Source organism: Doryrhamphus excisus, chromosome 10, assembly GCF_030265055.1.
Source record: "Doryrhamphus excisus isolate RoL2022-K1 chromosome 10, RoL_Dexc_1.0, whole genome shotgun sequence".
NCBI classification, from domain to species: Eukaryota; Metazoa; Chordata; class Actinopteri; order Syngnathiformes; family Syngnathidae; genus Doryrhamphus; species Doryrhamphus excisus.
Window position 1 is genome coordinate 18,278,172 of NC_080475.1, and position 17,776 is coordinate 18,295,947.

Consider the following 17,776-nt stretch of genomic DNA (forward strand, 5'->3'; position numbering starts at 1 on the left):
TTCTTCTCTGGCTCTCAACGAAGGCGGTCGCATCTTTCCCCTCTCCTCCCTACCCCTTATCTTCCCTGCTTAGCGTCTTTGTCTTGCCTAGTCTCGTCTTATACTTCCTCAAGAGCCTCTCACTGCACTGCTCTCCAAAAGCCTAAATCATGGAATTGATCAACTGGTCTCTCCACGCAATTGACACGATCTTCTCGACGAGAAGCTCAGGTACGGGGGAACCTGCCTGCCCTGACGGAACGTTCACCGCTGGGTACGTGATGGACAGTTGGGGGAAGTGGAAGGTCATGTGCCTGGCGATTCTTTCCGTCTACCTATTCGGAACCATGATAACAGGTCGGTTGCTGATTGGATTGGGCACTTTCCTGGTGTATCGCAAAATTCGTATGATGATGAAGGCAGCGGATCGAGGTGGCCCACAGCTGCCCATCGTGAATGATTTGGTGGGCAAAGCCGTTCACACACTGACTGTGACTGCCAAACACAACAAGGATGCCATCTTGGTGAAGATTTCGGCTTTGCAAAAGCAGTTGGATCAATTGGGAGGCCAGAATGGACAATAGGGTGGTCCGGTCTATTGGAATGTGGCTGCCCGACCTAACCCAAACAATATTCTTAATCTGGATTTCGGCGTCCCCACCATGGCTAACCAAGGTCGTGTTGTGAAAACAACTTCTCCCAAGAGATTGCTGCAGCGGGACGCTCTGACCCTCCTTCATTCCTTCATGGACACCTGGTGTTTCTCTTCTCTGGCCCACCACGGACTTCTCCATGGCAACTGCTATGTGTCGCAATGACACCCTGCGAACTGAACTCCGGGTGGGTGGGGGAAGCGTTGCAGGCTTTTTTCAGGGCCTTGGGGTGGGAGGTGGGAGGACTACTACAGAACCATTGATCCGAGCCTTCATGGCCACGACTGTATCATTCACCAGGCGGCTGCTTGGAAAGTTGCAGGATGAAACGTAAGCCAAAAAAATAACCCAAAGGATCTCAATAGTTAAGGGAGACTTGAAGGATGGGAGGTTCTGCATTGGTGACCATCCAGTACCGATGGTATCAGAGCAACCCCTCAGGTGGGACAAGGCAAGCCTTGGGGACAAAGACCAGGTCCAGGTACTAAGGCAGGAAATCCCCACCAGTCTGGACAAGCTCTGGTGCCTCCAGTATGGACTTCTCCCTAATAATGTGGCCACTCATGATCTACGAGGTCCCAATAACGGTGGAGGAGATGGAGCAGAACCTAACTTTGTATGGGAAGAGGTGGCTTGGGGTACCGCGCTGTTGGTCCAACATTAGCACCCACGGCAAAGGAGTTCTTGAACTACCAATCAGAAGCCTTACTGAAGTGCTCCACAGTGAAACTATAGATGACATTGAAGATCCAGAGATCAACCAGCAAATGGATGAGGTGGGAAGGCGTGGAGAGGAGAAAGGTCAGCTGGAGGCAGCTCTTGGGAAATGGAAGTAAGAACCATCATATTTCATCTGAAGAGCTACATATGATGTGCCCCCATCCATATTATTATTAATATGGTAATTATTATTGATAGGGTTGCTCTGATCGATCAGCCACCCATCAGTATCAGACGATTTCCTGTCCGGGCACAGAAGAGGAAGTCGTCTGCATCTGTGCTTCAGAAAGCAGCCATTGTGCTGCTGTCCTGTCCTGAACCGCAGACCAACAAAGACCCATCAAAGACCCATCAAAGACCAGCATACCGTAGATGTGGGTAAATGTGTGCCGTTTGGTCCTCCTGCCTACCAGGACCAAGTGATGGTGCTCTCATCGTATTCTTCCATTGGCTTTGTGTGGGTCTCCAGTCAAAGTGGCCCACGGTGTGCGAAGTGAACAAAGAGCATTCTATGTTTATCGTGGCAAAGCCTGACCAAAAAGGCACGTTGCATCCTAAAAGCACAGTGTGCCACGATGCCACTTGTCCTTAACCAAGCCCTTAAGGTATGAGCCACATCTGAGTGGGCCATTGAACTCCTCGTCTGTCCAGATGTTGGCCTAATTTAGCCCAAGGAGCAGCGTATGGCAAGCAGCTTTCAGTGTGCATTACCGCCACCCTCTGACCAGGAGTGTGGAACAGAATCTAAACCTTCTATAATCATAAGTCCAGTTTTTCTTTAAAAATAAAATATATAGTATCTGTATGAAACATGTCCCGAGTTTAATGATAAAATATTAGATTGAATTTGATCTTTTCCTGTTTCAATTTATCCCGGGTGCGTTCTTCCAGCGCATGCTCAGATATGACGTAACACGCATATCACGGTATCCCGTGATGTTGGTGTTTACCTTTTACTGGACATGCCTCATTGACTATTCTGGTTGATTATAGCGGCGCATGTAGTCCAGAGATTGGAATATTCCCTTCCATGTACAGTGGTATGAAAAAGTATCTGAACCTTTGGGAATTTCTCACATTTCTGCAAGAGATCACCATCAAACGTGATCTGATCTTTGTCAAAATCACACAGATGAAAAAACTGTGTCTGTTTTAACTAAAACCCCCCAAACATTTATAGGTTTTCATATTTAAATGAGGATAGCATGCAAACAATGACAGAAGGGGGAGGAATAAGTAACTGAACCATCACATTTAATATTTTGTGGCCCCCTCTTTGGCAGCAATAACTTCAACCAGACGCTTCCTGTAGCTGCAGATCAGTCTGGCACATCGATCAAGACTTGGCCCATTCTTCTTTACAAAACTGCTGTAGATCAGTCAGATTCCTGGGATGTCTGGCATGAATCGCTGTCTTGAGGTCATGCCACAGCATCTCAATGGGGTTCAAGTCTGGACTTTGACTTGGCCACTCCAGAACATGTATTTTGTTCTTCTGAAACCATTCTGAAGTTGATTTACTTCTGTGTTTTGGATCATTGTCTTGTTGCAGCATCCATCCTCTTTTTAGCTTCAACTGTCTGACAGATGGCCTCAGGTTTTCCTGCAAAACATGCTGATAAACGTTTGAATGAATTTTTCCATTAATGATTGCAAGTTGTCCAGGCCCTGAGGCAGCAAAAAAGCATCAAACCATGATGCATCCTCCACTATGCTTCACGGTGGGGATGAGGTGTTGATGTTGGTGAGCTGTTCCATTTTTCCTCCACATGACGTTGTGTGTTCCTTCCAAACAATTCAACTTTGGTCTCATCAGTCCACAAAATATTTTGCCAAAACGTCTGTGGAGTGTCCAAGTGCCTTTTTGCGAACATTAAACGAGCAACAATGTTTATTTAGACAGCAGTGGCTTCCTCCGTGGAGTCCTCCCATGAACACCATTCTTGGCCATTGTTTTCCATATAGTTGATGTGTGCACAGAGATATTGGACTGTGCCACTGATTTCTGTAAGTCTTCAGCAGACACTCTACATAGGGTTCTTTTTTACCTCTCTGAGTATTCTGCGCTGAACTTTTGGCGTCATCTTTGGTGGACGGCCACTCCTTGGGAGTGAATTAACAGTGGTAAACTCTTTCCATTTGTAGACAACATCTCTGACTGTCGATTGATGAACATCCAGACTTTTAGAGATGATTTTGTATCCTTTCCCAGCTTTATACAAATCAACAATTCTTGATTGCAGGTCTTCAGACAGCTCTTTTGAGCGAACCATGGTGCACATCAGACAATGCTTCTCATCAAGACAATTCTTACCAGGTGTGTGTTTTATAGTGGGCAGGGCAGCTTTAAGCCACTCATCAGTGATTGGGCACACACCTGACTTAAATTGTTTGGTAAAAATTGGTTTCAATTGCTCTTTAAGTCTCCTTAGGCAGAGGGTTCAGTTATTTATTCCTCCCCCTTCTGTCATGGTTTGCATGCTATCCTCATTAAAACATGAAAACCTATAAATGTTTGGGGGGTTTTAGTTAAAACAGACAGTTTTTTCATCTTTGTGATTTGGCAACAATCAGATCACATTTGATGGTGATTTTATGCAGAAATGTGAGAAATTCCAAAAGGTTCAGATACTTTTTCATACCAAGATTCCATTCGGAAAAATGAAAAACTCCTCATGGAAGCGTGGCTACTGTTGTTTGATGTATGAGCAAGCCTCCATGGGGCCCGAGCAAAATTTGGGGGCCTGAAGCAAAATTTGATTTTGGGGCCCTCACATACGGGAAAAATTATGACTTTTTTTTTTTGCTCTTAGGATCCCCAAACTGGTCATGGGGCCCAAAGCAGGTGTGTAGTTCGCCTATGCCTTGGCTCGGCTCTGTGAACAGTGTCCTTAAGATTATTCAATAGACATTCACAAGTAACGTTATTGGAATAGTCTGACCTGACATAACCTCTGGTACGTAGAACACATCCCACTGTGGAGCACCACCCCATGTGCTGGTGATCCCATTGGGACTGTCCCACAGTGAAGATAAGCTTCCTGTTTTCTTCAGGCTTTCTTCAGGAGCTTGAGGACTTCTTCTCCCTCATCGCAGGGTGGAAGGAAGGCCATACGACATGTACCCATGTAGCTCACGTCAGGGTTTGGATGTTTAATCCCTCTTCTGTCCATTTTCAACCAGCAATGGCACCATTATAACTGGCTAACGTGGTAGCCTCGTCATTGTGTCAATTTCACACTAGTGCAAACTCTTTGGCTGAAGAACACTGAAGTACATTAAGTTTCAGTGGAAATTGACACATAGTCAATTGACTATAAATTGACACATATGTTAGACTAGATAAGATTATTAGCACTTTGGCAAACAACTATTTGGCATGTCGTTTGGTAATGTACAAGATGACATACGAGTTAAATGTGAAGAGTAAAGGACTGTCGGAAGTGAAAAGTGAAAGTAACTGAAATGAAAAGTGAAAGTCAATAAAGCTACTAACTCTGTATTATTCATTTATCAGCCATTTTATCCATTGAAGGGCAAAACAGAAAGAAAAGTGCTCAAAGAAGCGATTAACTGAATATTATGAAATCTATTGCCAATTGTTAAACGGACGCTTGAAGTGTAATCACTGTAATCACAGTTACATTAAGGATCGACTGAAAAATCGGCCGGCCGTTCTTTACTTGAATCGGTATCGGCCGATACACGCGTGGGTTCGCCGATATATTTTTCCGCCGCATGATTTACAGACAGGCATCCGCCGGGCAGCTATGTGTTGCTGGAGGACCAGGCAACACACGCAGTCGCAGCATCCCGCCGCCACACCATAACAAGGGTACGTTTTCAACTTTTAATTAGCCTCTAACAGTTAAGCTTAGTTGAAATATTGCCACTTGCTTTGAAATAGGAAACACGAATGCCAAGTAAAAGAATAAGCTTGCTTTATACACCATACATAGCCCATCACATTTCACTGGGTGACCGCTAGGCATAACAGTTTAAGTCATGGTGTGACAACAAGCCCAAAACATCACATACCAACGCAACAGACAAATAGACGAATAGAACAGACTGTGGAGGAGCAGTCATCACATCGATGCTAGATAAAACAAACTACAACAGAAATGTTTTGCACATGGTTGAATATTTATTCCTTTAAAACATTTCTCTCATCATTAAAGTTCGTGTTGTACACGCTAAAGACCTCTGATAGCAGACACGGCTGCTCCAATTGGTTCTGTGAGTGTGTGTGTGTGCGTGTGCGTGCTCGGAGAGAGCGCACACACATAACACCTCAGCCTCCAAACACCATGGGACTGAATTGCCAAGGTTGCCATTAAAGCGGTGTTGGTAACAGCTGTACATATTAGCCTCCAACTACATCAACAGCTCCCTAATTCCAATGGTAGGCACTTTTAAATATGAAGCATTCAGCAGCATTCCTGGTTTTCACACCCACAAACTGAACTATATTTTCAAGCACGTATATTGCATGCACTTGGAGTTCATGTTTCCTATTTCAAAGCAGGTGGCAATATGTCAACTAAGTTTAACTATTACAGGCTAATTAAAAGTTGAAAACGTACCCTTGTTATGATTCACCACTCTAGCAGTGAGGGAGGTTACCGCGACTGCCTGTGTTGCAGGGTCCTCCGGCAATACAAAGCTGGCGGATGCCTGTCTGTAAATCATGTGGTGGAAAAATACATTGGTGAACCCACGAGCGTATCGGCTGATACTGATTCAAGTAAAGAATGCAAATATCGGCCCGATATATCGGCTGGCCGATGTATCGGTCAAGCCTTACTCTAGACCAAACAACATGGCTGGTCTCACCACAGTTTTGGACACCTTTCCTTTCATTTTAGCTGAAACTCTTCTATCAAACATCACGCCTTACACCAGTGGTCCCCAAACTAAGGCCCGGGGGCCGGACACGGCCCACTTCCACATTTGTCCCGGGCCCCTGAACAATAAAGCATGGTCATTTTTCTGTCATAGAACTGGAAATGGTAACCTATTGTGACGTGACTACAACCACACTTTGCCCCAGTCATAGAACATAAACAAACATACGACCCTGACCCTGGCCCCCTTCAGAGGAAAGAAAAGTCATGTGGCCCTCACTGGAAAAAGTTTGGGGACCCCTGCCTTACACTTTTCTCCACCCGTTCCATCCTGCCTTGCACACGCTTCTTCACCTCCTTTTCACAATCTCCATTGTTCTGGACTGTTGACCCCAAGTACTTCAAATTCTCCACCTTCTGTATCTCTTCTCTCTGTAACCTCACTCTTCCACTTGGGTCCCTCTCATTCACGCACATATACTGTCTTGCTGCGGCTAATCTTCATTCCTCTCCTTTCCAGGGCAAACCTCCACTCTTCTAGCATCTCCTCCACCTGTTCCCTACTCTCACTACAAATCCCAATGTCATCTGCCAACATCATAGTCCATGGAGATTCTTGCCTAAGCTCATCTGTCAGCCTGTCCATCACCATAGCAAACTAGAAGGGGCTCAGAGCTGATCCCTGATGCAGTTCCACCTTGAATAGTGGTTGTAGTAGTCTATAGGAATAATGCTGTTTTAATGATAATACATCAAAGATCATACAAGAGTATTGTAAGCTCAATAACAATGCCGATATCAGCAAAGACAAGTAGACACGCAGACTCTCTCTAAATGGGCATACGCGGTCAAAATTAGGCTTTGGGACAGCCTTGGGAATTATCCGCTGTTTGTGCAGAAAGGGACATCACAGATACCACTACTACTGTCATCCACCAAACGTCAAAGAACAATGGATAACCTTATCTTGGGACACCAATCATTTAAGACAACAACTATTTAAGGAGACTGACAGGATGGATAAGCAGCACTTGTAAGCATCATCATGAAGTCAAATCTGCATGAAGCTTATGACTTAGGACTTAGGAACACACACTTCCTCATGACATTTGTAAAGCTGACATTTGGGAATGACTGATGTGACAGAGGCTATAAAGTATAACAACATATATTTCTATAATACTTTATAGTTATGATAAGACGTTATACTTGTACAGTGAAACAGCACATCTGACATCTAGAAAATTGATGGACAGAGTGACCAAATCGCCAAAACACATGCAGGCAACGAGAGATGTCACAGTAACTCCAATTTCTGTTTCTGTAAAGTACAAATATTAATAGTTATGAAGTCATGAATGATTTAATACACCTTCCTATAATCATTTTTACATACCGTACCCATTTGGACAGTTTCTCTCATTCATGCATAACCAAGTGTATGTCAACTTTTGAATGGCCTGTAGCTAAAGATGTCACCTGCAACTTCCCATGAACAGCTGACTAAACACTGCCCTCTGCTGGACATCAGTGGCGGAGCCAAACATTTTCCTATTTATATATATTATAATTGTAACTTTTTTAATCACAAATACTTGCCTTCTTTGTGTGAGGGGGCTAGAAAATGACAACTGCGGTCTTTTGGACCGTCTGGAGCAATTCATAGCCGAGCTGTATGCTGGGACATGTTTTCAATGCAGTTTCTGGATTCTGCTCATAATCATGACGGCCAAAACCACGTAGGGCAGAATACAAAGTATACGCCAATCCAGCTCCCTACTGCTTCCCCACTTAAAATGGTGTGCTGCAGTGAAATGCTTCCAAGCGATTGGGCTGAAGTATTATTGTTCCTCACCACACAGCCGCGTGTGGCAGGTGGACACCCCAGCATAATTTTCACAGCTTCAAAAAGTTTACATTTATTCCTCTCTGGTTCTACCATATCTTACTTTTGGAAATATGGGTTAATAACTATAAAAGCAATCTTCACTCGCTAAATGTACTGCAAAAAGGTCAGTAAGGATAATTCATAATGCCGCCTACAGAGAACATACTAACTCATTCATTCATTCATTTTCTACCGCTTTTTTTCCTCACGAGGGTCGCGGGGGTGCTGGAGCCTATCCCAGCTGTCTTTGGGCGAGAGGCGGGGTACATCCTGGACCGGTCACCAGCCAATCACAGGGCACATATAGTCAAACAACCATTCTCACTCACATTCATACCTATGGACAATTTGGAGTGGCCAATTAACCTAGCATGTTTTTGGAATGTGGGAGGAAACCGGAGTACCCGGGGAAAAACCACACATGCACGGGGAGAACATGCAAACTCCACACAGAGATGGCCGAGGGTGGAATTGAACCCTGGTCTCCTGGCTGTGAGGTCTGCGTGCTAACCACTTGTCCGCCGTGCAGTCACATACTAACTCCTTGTTTTTAAAATCACAAATACTTCAACTTGCTGATATAGTTCATCTTCAAACAGCTAAAATAATGCAAAAGGCTAAAAATAACCAATTATCTAAAAATGTTATCCAATACTTCTCTACAAGAGAGGAGAAATATGATCTCAGGGAAGAAGTACATTTGAAACACTTCTATGCTAGGACTACGTTGAAAAGCCATAGCATTTCAGTATGTGGAATCAAACTATGGAATGGATTGAGTAAGGACCTCAAACAATGCACAACGATGAGCCAATTCAAGAAACAATACAAGCAGTTGATGTTTGCTAAATACAAGGATGAAGAGTCTTGAACCAGTCATGATGTGCTGTATACATCACTATATGGTACACATAATGTCATTGGATGGTCATATCACCTCGTACTTCGGTACGGGTCAAAAAAAAAAAAAACTTACGGAAAGCAGGAAGTGAACAAATGTAACAGTTACTGATTGTAAAAGTACCAGATGGAGGGGTAGGATTTAATAAGCTTTGCTTCTTCCTACTCCTTTTGGACATGTGGAACTGTGAACTGATTATGGGATGCACTCAATTGGAATCTGATGCATGTTCAAATAAAACCATTACCATTACCATAAATTAAAGTCAGCCTCACCCCTAATTATAATAGAAGTAGTCTGCAAGACACCTCCATGGTGCCTTCCCGTGTACTCCCGTGTACACCCCTTAGTAGGTGTTGAAGAATGAATGAAGGCAACATAATGTCTCCTGCTTAATTCTGTCCAAACAGAGCAATTGTCCTCACTGTTAAAGTCTGTGGTGTTTCTTGGGCGCCTTGATCATACTTTTTTATCATACCAGGATGTGTGATTGTTTTCTATTGTTGCCAGCTCGTAAAGCCCTTTGAGGCTCTTAGTGATTCAGGGCTATATAAACAAACTTGACGCCTCTGACGTCAAACACACACCAAGTGGGTGGTCACATGAGCCAGACATTAGCAGCTGATTGGTCGAGTGAATAGTTTACAGAAATGCATGTGGTTTTCCCGCTGAACGGTTAGCGCACAGGCCACACAGCTAGGAGAATGTGATTTTCCAAAAGTCATTTTTTTTCGGGATGCCTTTTAATGTTGCACTTGTGTTTTCTGTGTATTCATTCTTTTAGCACCATTGTATTGATTGTACTGTATATTTATTGTACATTTTCTTATGATCAGCTAGCTGCACTCTGCCGCTTCCTGAAATATGATGAGTATGTTATGTTACGGCATATGACATAATTCACTCCTAACAGCCCATTAGTAACTTTTCATTTTCTATTTGGAGCACAACATTGAACATCCAATACAATCTCAAATATGAGTTTTTATTTTATTCAAGTATTAAAATGTAAAGCACATTATTCTGGAGATCAACAAAGTACCAATTGACAGTTAGAAAAGCAAAATTGCAACCTCTATTTGTCCCATGCGTCACCTCCCAAATGATTCACCCCCCAGCTCCTCCTCATTCACATAATGCATAGACATGTTTACACAGTAGTCGAGTAAACTACAATCCTGTGTCCAAAAATATTTCAGTTGGTCCCTTGAAAAAAATAAGGGTGTGAAAACGGGAAATTACTTGTATGTAATGCCGAATGTATCACTAGCCAAGCAGGTTACTGCACTTAGCAAAACACTTTCAAACATAAAACAGAATTCAAAGAATGTCTGGACTCCAAGTTTATGAAAAAAATGCTAATACGTGTTTGCATGAACAGTGCCTTTTTCCCTAAAGGGGAACTGCGCTTCTTTGGGAATTTGGCTCATCATTCCCAATCTTTATGTGAAAGATGAACACATATTTCCCTTTTCTGTGCATTATAACATGAGAAAACAAGTTAATTTGAGCTAGCTAAAATGTACATCATTGGGATACAGCTACATCTCTGTGTCACTCGAGCTACTCCCCAGTGACGCAACCTGTGCTGCAACGGTGCTGGTACTGTGTTGCTAGTTTGGAAAAGTTAATGCTAGGTTACAAATCATGCCTCACATGTGTCGGCAATAAGCCGAATAGTTAGTCAAAGTAGAGAATCCATAAGCTAACAACAAAACAACAGGACAGACGGAAGGATACCAGCTCTCAACCTCGACCCGACAACATCGCCACGAAGACTCAGGATCTCAGGATTAGTTCTGATCAATACGTCTGTGAAATCAATAGTCTCGGAAAGACATTCCAGTAAAGTCTGGTAAAGTCTATAGTCTTTCACATAAAGATTGGGAATGATCTGAATTCCCCAAAAAGTGCAGTTCCCCTTTAAAGCCTGTAAGTATAGCTACAAACATAACGCTGTTTACCAAGAAAAACACTGCAATACACCCAAACGTACTTTGCTTACCATCATGCTTATTTCACCAGGAGTATCAGAAAAGGCACAACAAAATCCACACCCTAACAATTCAAATCATAATTCATTGTTCCCAAGTAAGTTGTTTTTGTACTGTGTAGATATATCATCTATTCAGATCAACATTTCCAACAGTAGTCTCATTTTTAATGAGCGCTAAACAGGCAACTCTCCCACTTTGACAAGGACGTCGGCATAGATTTTTTAAAGAGCTTTTGTGCCTTTCATTTGGTTCAGTGGCTTATATGCCCAGAATATTTGACATCTTCATAAATCTGGTAATTAGATGAGTGCCTTCCTAACAACTAAAGTCATGGGCTTGATACCTGGGAGACATTTTCAAGGTACACGTGTGAGTGATGGCCAAGAAGGGTGGGGGGAAGGGGGTCCTGATCTACACAAAGAGTATGGCAATGGTATCTGTTTGACAAATTACATGACCAAGTGCGAAAACCTGTTTACCCTAAACGCTTTTCAAAAACAATCAGGAAGAAAGCAGATGCTTTACAAAAAATGCTCCCTTATAAAAAAGTGCCCGTGAGTGCTGTAGATTGCAAGAAGTTGGGGGGGGGGGGCTGAAGCTGTCATCTGGGAAATAAGGAAATAAAATGTGATTAGAACTAATGAGGAAATCATCAGAGCAGAAACATTCAAGACATGTCTTCATAAGAGTAAGTGCCGTATACCAAATAATAAAGTAGCAAAGTGCATTTTCCAAAAAAACAAGTGGAGGATTGTGTCATTTGAGAATGCACTGCACTCACTCTCACCTTCCATCCACGTGCGGCGTGGAGTTAAACTGAACCTCTAAGGAAAAATGTGTGGGAACGGATTGATGAGGACTCTGCTGCAGCACCCGTCTGCTGAGGGCCCAAAAAGCTTCATGGGATGGGGGCGGAACGTTTACAGAACAACCTGGAGCCAAGCTTTGTCCACAACCGTGACACCTGCCAAAGTCCTGAAGGTCCTTTTCAATTCAATGCCGTCAGTCCACCGTGATACCTTTCTCTCTGAGCTCCTCTGTCACTCGCACCAGGTACGTGGGGTCTGGGTAGCCAAAACTGGAAGGAGCAGGGTAGAAAAAAAACATCAGGTTCCAGTGTCAGGAACTTCTATCTATAACTTCTGTCACAAAGACAGAACATACCAGCGGGGCCCGCCCCATATTGAGGTCTTGTGGTGAATGTCATTCCAGGTGATGACATTTTGCAAGCCCGTCGTCATGGAGGTACCGATCGTGAAGGTAAGGCGCTGCTCGAAGGCCCGGCGCAGAAGGCCCAGAACGCGGTTCCCCTCTGGGCTATCAGGGAGGTAGGCCACACGGTCTGTTCCTGGGTACCGCACACCCGGGTTTGGATGCTCAAGCTGTTGGCATCAAGCATTCACAACACTAAGAAATTCTACCTTGCAGTACGGATACGTACACTAATCCCTAATTCCATTATTTACAAGAATTCTGTCAACAGATGGAATTGCTGATTACAGTAGTCTCTTGCCAAATTGTGGTTCCAACATGGCTCCCTTGCTATATCGCCATTTTTAAAGAAATAAATGGTCACCGTTTTCTGGTTGCCTGGTAAATCAGTCATGTCACATTGATGAGGCATTACCTGCATTAAGGCGGCCAGGGATGTAGAGTTCGACATGACAAGTAAAAACAACTTCTCCTCCCATCCTGTGTGACAGTGGTACATTTTTGGCTTCTTACTTTGTTGTTCTTTGAACAAATAAAATGGGGGCTAAGTAGTTAGCTGCATCGCTAAAGCAGGGCTTGTGTCACTTCAGAGATCCCACAGCCTGCGCAGAAGCAGTGGCAAATGTGTCCTAGATAAGGGCTTTAATAATGTCAAAAAGTCACAAATAAAGAGGTTTTATATGCACTTAAGTACGTTCAATTTATCACTACTTCTTTAACCGCGATAAACGAATGGGAGCACATTACTTGGGTGCTGTTTTGGTCTCAACTCAAGCTAGTTTGGGGGTATTAAGGAGAACCATGTAGACCGGCAGGAGCGCTACATCCACAAAGACCTCCACCATGACTCTTCTGGCCACCATTATTGTAGTTGACACAGCTCTAGTATTAAAGCAGGACTTCAGAACATTCAGCAAAATACGCCCCCATTACATTAAAAATAGATTTCAAAATCACAAACAACCACCCCGACACCACTGGAACTGGCTGGCTGACATCAACACAAGCCGTTGTTGACCTAACAAACCATGACTTGGGACTTTTTCCAGACAAGAGAACGGCAAATAGCAAAGAATTTGTTGACCTACAGAACTTTGTTGCCAAACTTTTCCTCCATTGTTTTGTTATTTGGATTTGTCTGTTTTTATAAGCTATTGTAGCAGGAGGAGTATGGTGTATGGTGACTAGCTGTGATTCAGGGGTTAGGCCATGGGGGGCACATTGTGGCACTTACCTGCTAAATGATGTGTGGACTAGGGCTGCAACAATTATTTGAATAATTCGAAAATTACCAAATTACCTTGATTACCAAAAATAGCCAATAGGCACCGAAAGATGAAGACAACTAAATTTAAAGAAACGGACAGAAAATGTGGATAAACATCAATTTGAACACCGTAACGTGTATCCTGTGTAAAGCTGCGCATCGCCGTCGAGCGAGTTGCAAGAGGTTGCACACATCAGGTGCACACAATTTTCACTACTGCCACCCATCATATTTGATGTCGCTATGTTGTGTAGGTCGTGTGGAAAAGTTGATTAGTCATCATTAGTGTGACTGAATGACTAGTCGTGTCATTGGCTTAAGTTTTTGTTGTCTTACCTTCATTTGGGCTGTTGTTTCCTTTGTTTTCCTGCTTCATTCACAGCAGTTATACTCTTCTGTGTACAGTCTGATTGGACATATATATGTCAAATATGTATGTGTGTGTATATGTATATATATATATATATATATATATATATATATATATATATATATATATATATATATATATATATATATATATATATATATATATATATATATATATATATATATATATATATATATATATATACACATATACACACATACATAACCACCATTTACACTAAGTACTATGTATGTTTAAAAAATGAAATGAAACACTCAATTATTCAACCAATTGATCCTTCATTACTTTGTCAAATGTTTGATTTTTTTCTTGTAAATTAATGATTTCCCTTTAAACAAGCTAAAATGTTCTTATTACTCGAATAATCAACAAAGATTTTGAATACTCAATTACTAAAATAATTGATAACTGCAGCCCTACTAAAGCGTCACACACATCTTTCATAAATATGACACTAATATGGCGTCTATTTTGTAACCTATACAAATATGACATCAGTGCTATGTAAAAGTACTGTAGATGATGTTGGTATGTACTTTCGTAACACTTTTTGACTCTCTTTGTTTAGAGATGTTTTAAGCTAGATTGATTATTCAGCAGATATGTCAAATGTACATTTGAAGACACACCCAAGTATTTGAAGGCGACTGCCTAATTGGGGGGCTGGATGAACTTTGGTTGATCTATAAAATAAACTTTTTGGGTGGGGTGGTGGGCTAATTTGACACACACACACACACATATATATATACATATATATATATATATATATATATATATATATATATATATTATGGTGCTAGGAAAATGTTGGATTTTGGAATAAATGTAATTCATAATTCAAAACCAAACCATCATTGGGCGCACTCACCGCCTGTAAGCCAGGAGGGAAGCTGTAGATGATGCAGATACACCCGTAGCCTTCATGACCCGGAAGCTGCAGGTCCGGATCTCGCTCGACAATCATGGTGCCGTTGGCAGGCTGGTTACCAATCAACTGGCCGTAAACAAGCCGACACACAGGACAGGCCCTCTTTACCTTGAAGGCTTGATCCAGGCAAGAGCGGCAGAAGGAGTGGCCACATTTCTCCAGCGTTGTCTTCTCCACAATGTCCCCCATGCAGATAGAGCAAGACATGTGGTCGTCAGCCTCGCTGTGGGAAGCCATCCCGCAGTCTTTCCTGTGGGCCACCTCATGGAACATGGAGCAGGACTCCTCATCGGCAGGTTTCCTAAACTTCTGTTGCTGCTGCTGTCTCTGGGAGCGGCGAGGCTGAGGCGGCGGCGGCGGAGGCTGATGTTGAACCAGATTCCCCTCTTCCTTTGGCTCCAGGACCCCCACACAGGGCAGCAGGGCTCTCTTCCTCTTGGAGCCCCCCTCCTGCTTGCTCATCTCTTTGCGGGCGCAGCGGCACAGGTCAATGAAGGCTTTCCGCGTCTCGCTGGTGACGGGTCCATCCGCCACCCCGGAGAGCCTGGAACCTCCCACAGGCTGCAACCTCACGGCACAGCAGCCCCCTCTCTCCCCCCGCCGGATTATGCCGGCGCTCACGCCCTGCTTGTGCTGGAAGTCAAGGAGCCATGGCCCCCCAGCCGCAGCAAGGTAATCCCACACGGCCTGTGACACCAGCACCTCATCACTCCCCTGGCCGGCACGGACACTCATCTCATCAGATGAAACTGCAGACACACAAACAATTCAAAGTCTCTTATACACTAAACATTCCACAAGGTCTTAAGTGCCCTTTTCTCCATGACTAGCCGGCACACATCATGTTGCATTCTGACCATTTTGACCAAAGCAAACATCTGTCATCAGGGCTTTCTGCCTATCACAACATTTGCTCAGCTAGCTGTGCGTGGCGCCACGTCAAAACACTGACACGCAACACTTAAGTGTGCGCCGATCAGCTGATCACAACTTGAGGCTGTAAACAAAAGGGAACTGGATGCCGTCACAACACACATAAAAACAACAAAAATCTTCGTGTGTTATTACCTTGTGAGCCCATAAATCCCCTCAATGGCGATGAAGGCTTCCTGCGGGAGAGAAAAAGACAGGACGCGATGAAGGTGTGGAGCCAATGTTATCGCTGCTACTCGGCTGTCAGCCATTCTCCGCAAAAGCGACGGGGCGTTCAGCGATTTCGCAACATTGTGTTTTTCATCGGTTTGTTTCCAGATACCAGTCAGCGGACCTCGTCTCTCTTCCTCCCCACCTTCACTTCTCTTTTTTGAAGCCAAAGCTAGTAGCTAGTCGCAGTCTTGCTAAGTGCTTGGTGGGCAGCTAACAGCAGCCGTCACAGGAGGAGGGAGAGGAAGTGGAAGAGGCCTGGTGCGGTTTATGAGCTGAATCCACCGTCTACATCCTCAAAGTGCGCATTTGTAGGCTGCATGACGTCATCATGATGCGCGAAGGCTCCTCCAAATGCGGCCGACAAATGTGCCCTCCTTCTCCAGTTAGAAGTCTGCATTTCAACCAACCTTGGTGGCCCACCATATCCCAATATTCTTTGCGCGCTTCCATTCAGCCCTTTAAAAAAAAAGTCAACATTACGGTGCAAAACTGACAGAATCAAGCGTAAGCGAATTGATTAATTAATAATTAATTTATTTGTTTGTTTGTAAATCGTAAGTATTGATTTATTTGATGTAAAGACATACATTTTTCATAACGTGGAAAGATTTGACTTTGATGTAATTACCGTTTTGTAAACACCTAACACTTCACATTATGAACATGATGACGTCATTATTTGTGTACATCACCTACATGTTTTATTGGCTAATTGTGTGTGTTTACTTTTATGAATGTACTTGTGTTCATGTGATTGTTTCCATTTCTCTTGCTTGTGTCTTCTGTAATGGAGGAATGCATGAGCTCATAAGCACATACAGTAAAGCAACTACAAACAATATGTACCAGTAAAGAATGTCAATGAATAAGTATTGTGCTGAAATGACTGCCCTTGTGGTTTTCATCTTCTGTATTAATAGCGAAGATTGAGGAATAGGAGGATATTCTGTCTTCAAAATGATTACTGTACTTCAATACATTAAATCATTCTTAAGGCAGAATGAAATATGAAGTAGATCTAGGTGATATTTCCAAGTATAATTATTTCTAACAGGCTTAGCAAATGGCTACATCATAGACATGAATGAAAATACAGTGACTATATGTAAGATGTATTTCAATAAATCAGTTTGAGTGCATGGTACTGCTGTTTGTGTTCCATCAACAAAGATGTCTCGTGACTGTCACTGGGACATCATGTGGACTGGTGCATGTCTCCACTGTCATCATCCATACAGTGGGTGTGCATGGATGATCTCCACTGCCATGTCCACTAACCCTTTTCAAAGAAAATACTCCATTATGTCAACACAAAAGACCTCCACCATAAACTTTGGAAAGAACACAAATAATAGTTTTAATATCGTAACGATAACCTTCTCCTCCTTTGGCTTCCTGCACCTCATCATCTTTTCACCTATCCTCCAGCTTGATACAGTTCCGGATGCTACATTGTTATACTACATCATATATGGCATTATTTAATACATATTAAAACTTGTATTGTTGCTGATCAGATCAGTGTTGTAGAAATGAACCAAGTAGCCAAAAGGTAATAACTAAATTAAGGAGCGATGAATACTACTGTTTAATAATCAGGTTTAGCTGTGAGCTGGAGATAAATCTGCAGACAGAGAACATTTCTTCTCTCTCCTTTAAAGTCTACATTTAAAAAAACTTATAACATTGCTTCTATAACGTAAATTTAGTTATGTTTCTACGTTCTTAGGCAGACGTCATTCTGTCAGGACTTCAGGGTAACATGAGTCAACGTGACACAACCAGGAAGTGTGAGGAAGGCTAGACGTCTGAATTCACAAGGCTGCTTTACAGCTGGAGGAGGA

General features: G+C 42.9%; 1 protein-coding gene across 4 annotated transcripts; it reads right to left on the reverse strand.

The window, feature by feature from the left end:
• Nucleotides 1–9,959: 9,959 nt before the first annotated feature.
• dtx3 (deltex E3 ubiquitin ligase 3) lies at nt 9,960–16,313 on the reverse strand. Of its 4 annotated transcripts, none has more exons than XR_009131920.1 (5): nt 15,855–16,307; nt 14,727–15,535; nt 12,150–12,367; nt 11,773–12,063; nt 9,960–11,590 (listed from the first exon to the last, which is right to left on the reverse strand). XR_009131920.1 is itself a non-coding variant. In XM_058085449.1 (5 exons), exons 2-5 carry the CDS (start codon nt 15,865–15,867, stop codon nt 11,988–11,990), a joined length of 1,116 nt encoding a protein of 371 aa, XP_057941432.1. In that variant the 5' UTR covers nt 15,868–15,895; nt 16,054–16,311; the 3' UTR covers nt 9,960–11,987. The 4 variants fall into 4 exon arrangements, 3 of the variants coding, with proteins under 3 accessions (XP_057941432.1, XP_057941433.1, XP_057941430.1); XM_058085449.1 differs by having other exon boundaries at nt 9,960–12,063; nt 15,855–15,895; nt 16,054–16,311; XM_058085450.1 differs by having other exon boundaries at nt 9,960–12,063; nt 14,895–15,535; nt 15,855–16,313.
• Between the last annotated feature and the right edge of the window lie 1,463 nt (nt 16,314–17,776).

What these genes read in the sequence shown, in the direction of transcription:
- dtx3 (XM_058085449.1), bottom strand. An exon ending in TCCCTCCTGGCTTACAGGCG is followed by an intron (nt 12,368 to 14,726) that starts GTGAGTGCGCCC and finishes TGATGCCAACAG; the next exon opens with CTTGAGCATCCAAACCCGGG. An exon ending in ATATGGGGCGGGCCCCGCTG is followed by an intron (nt 12,064 to 12,149) that starts GTATGTTCTGTC and finishes TGCTCCTTCCAG; the next exon opens with TTTTGGCTACCCAGACCCCA.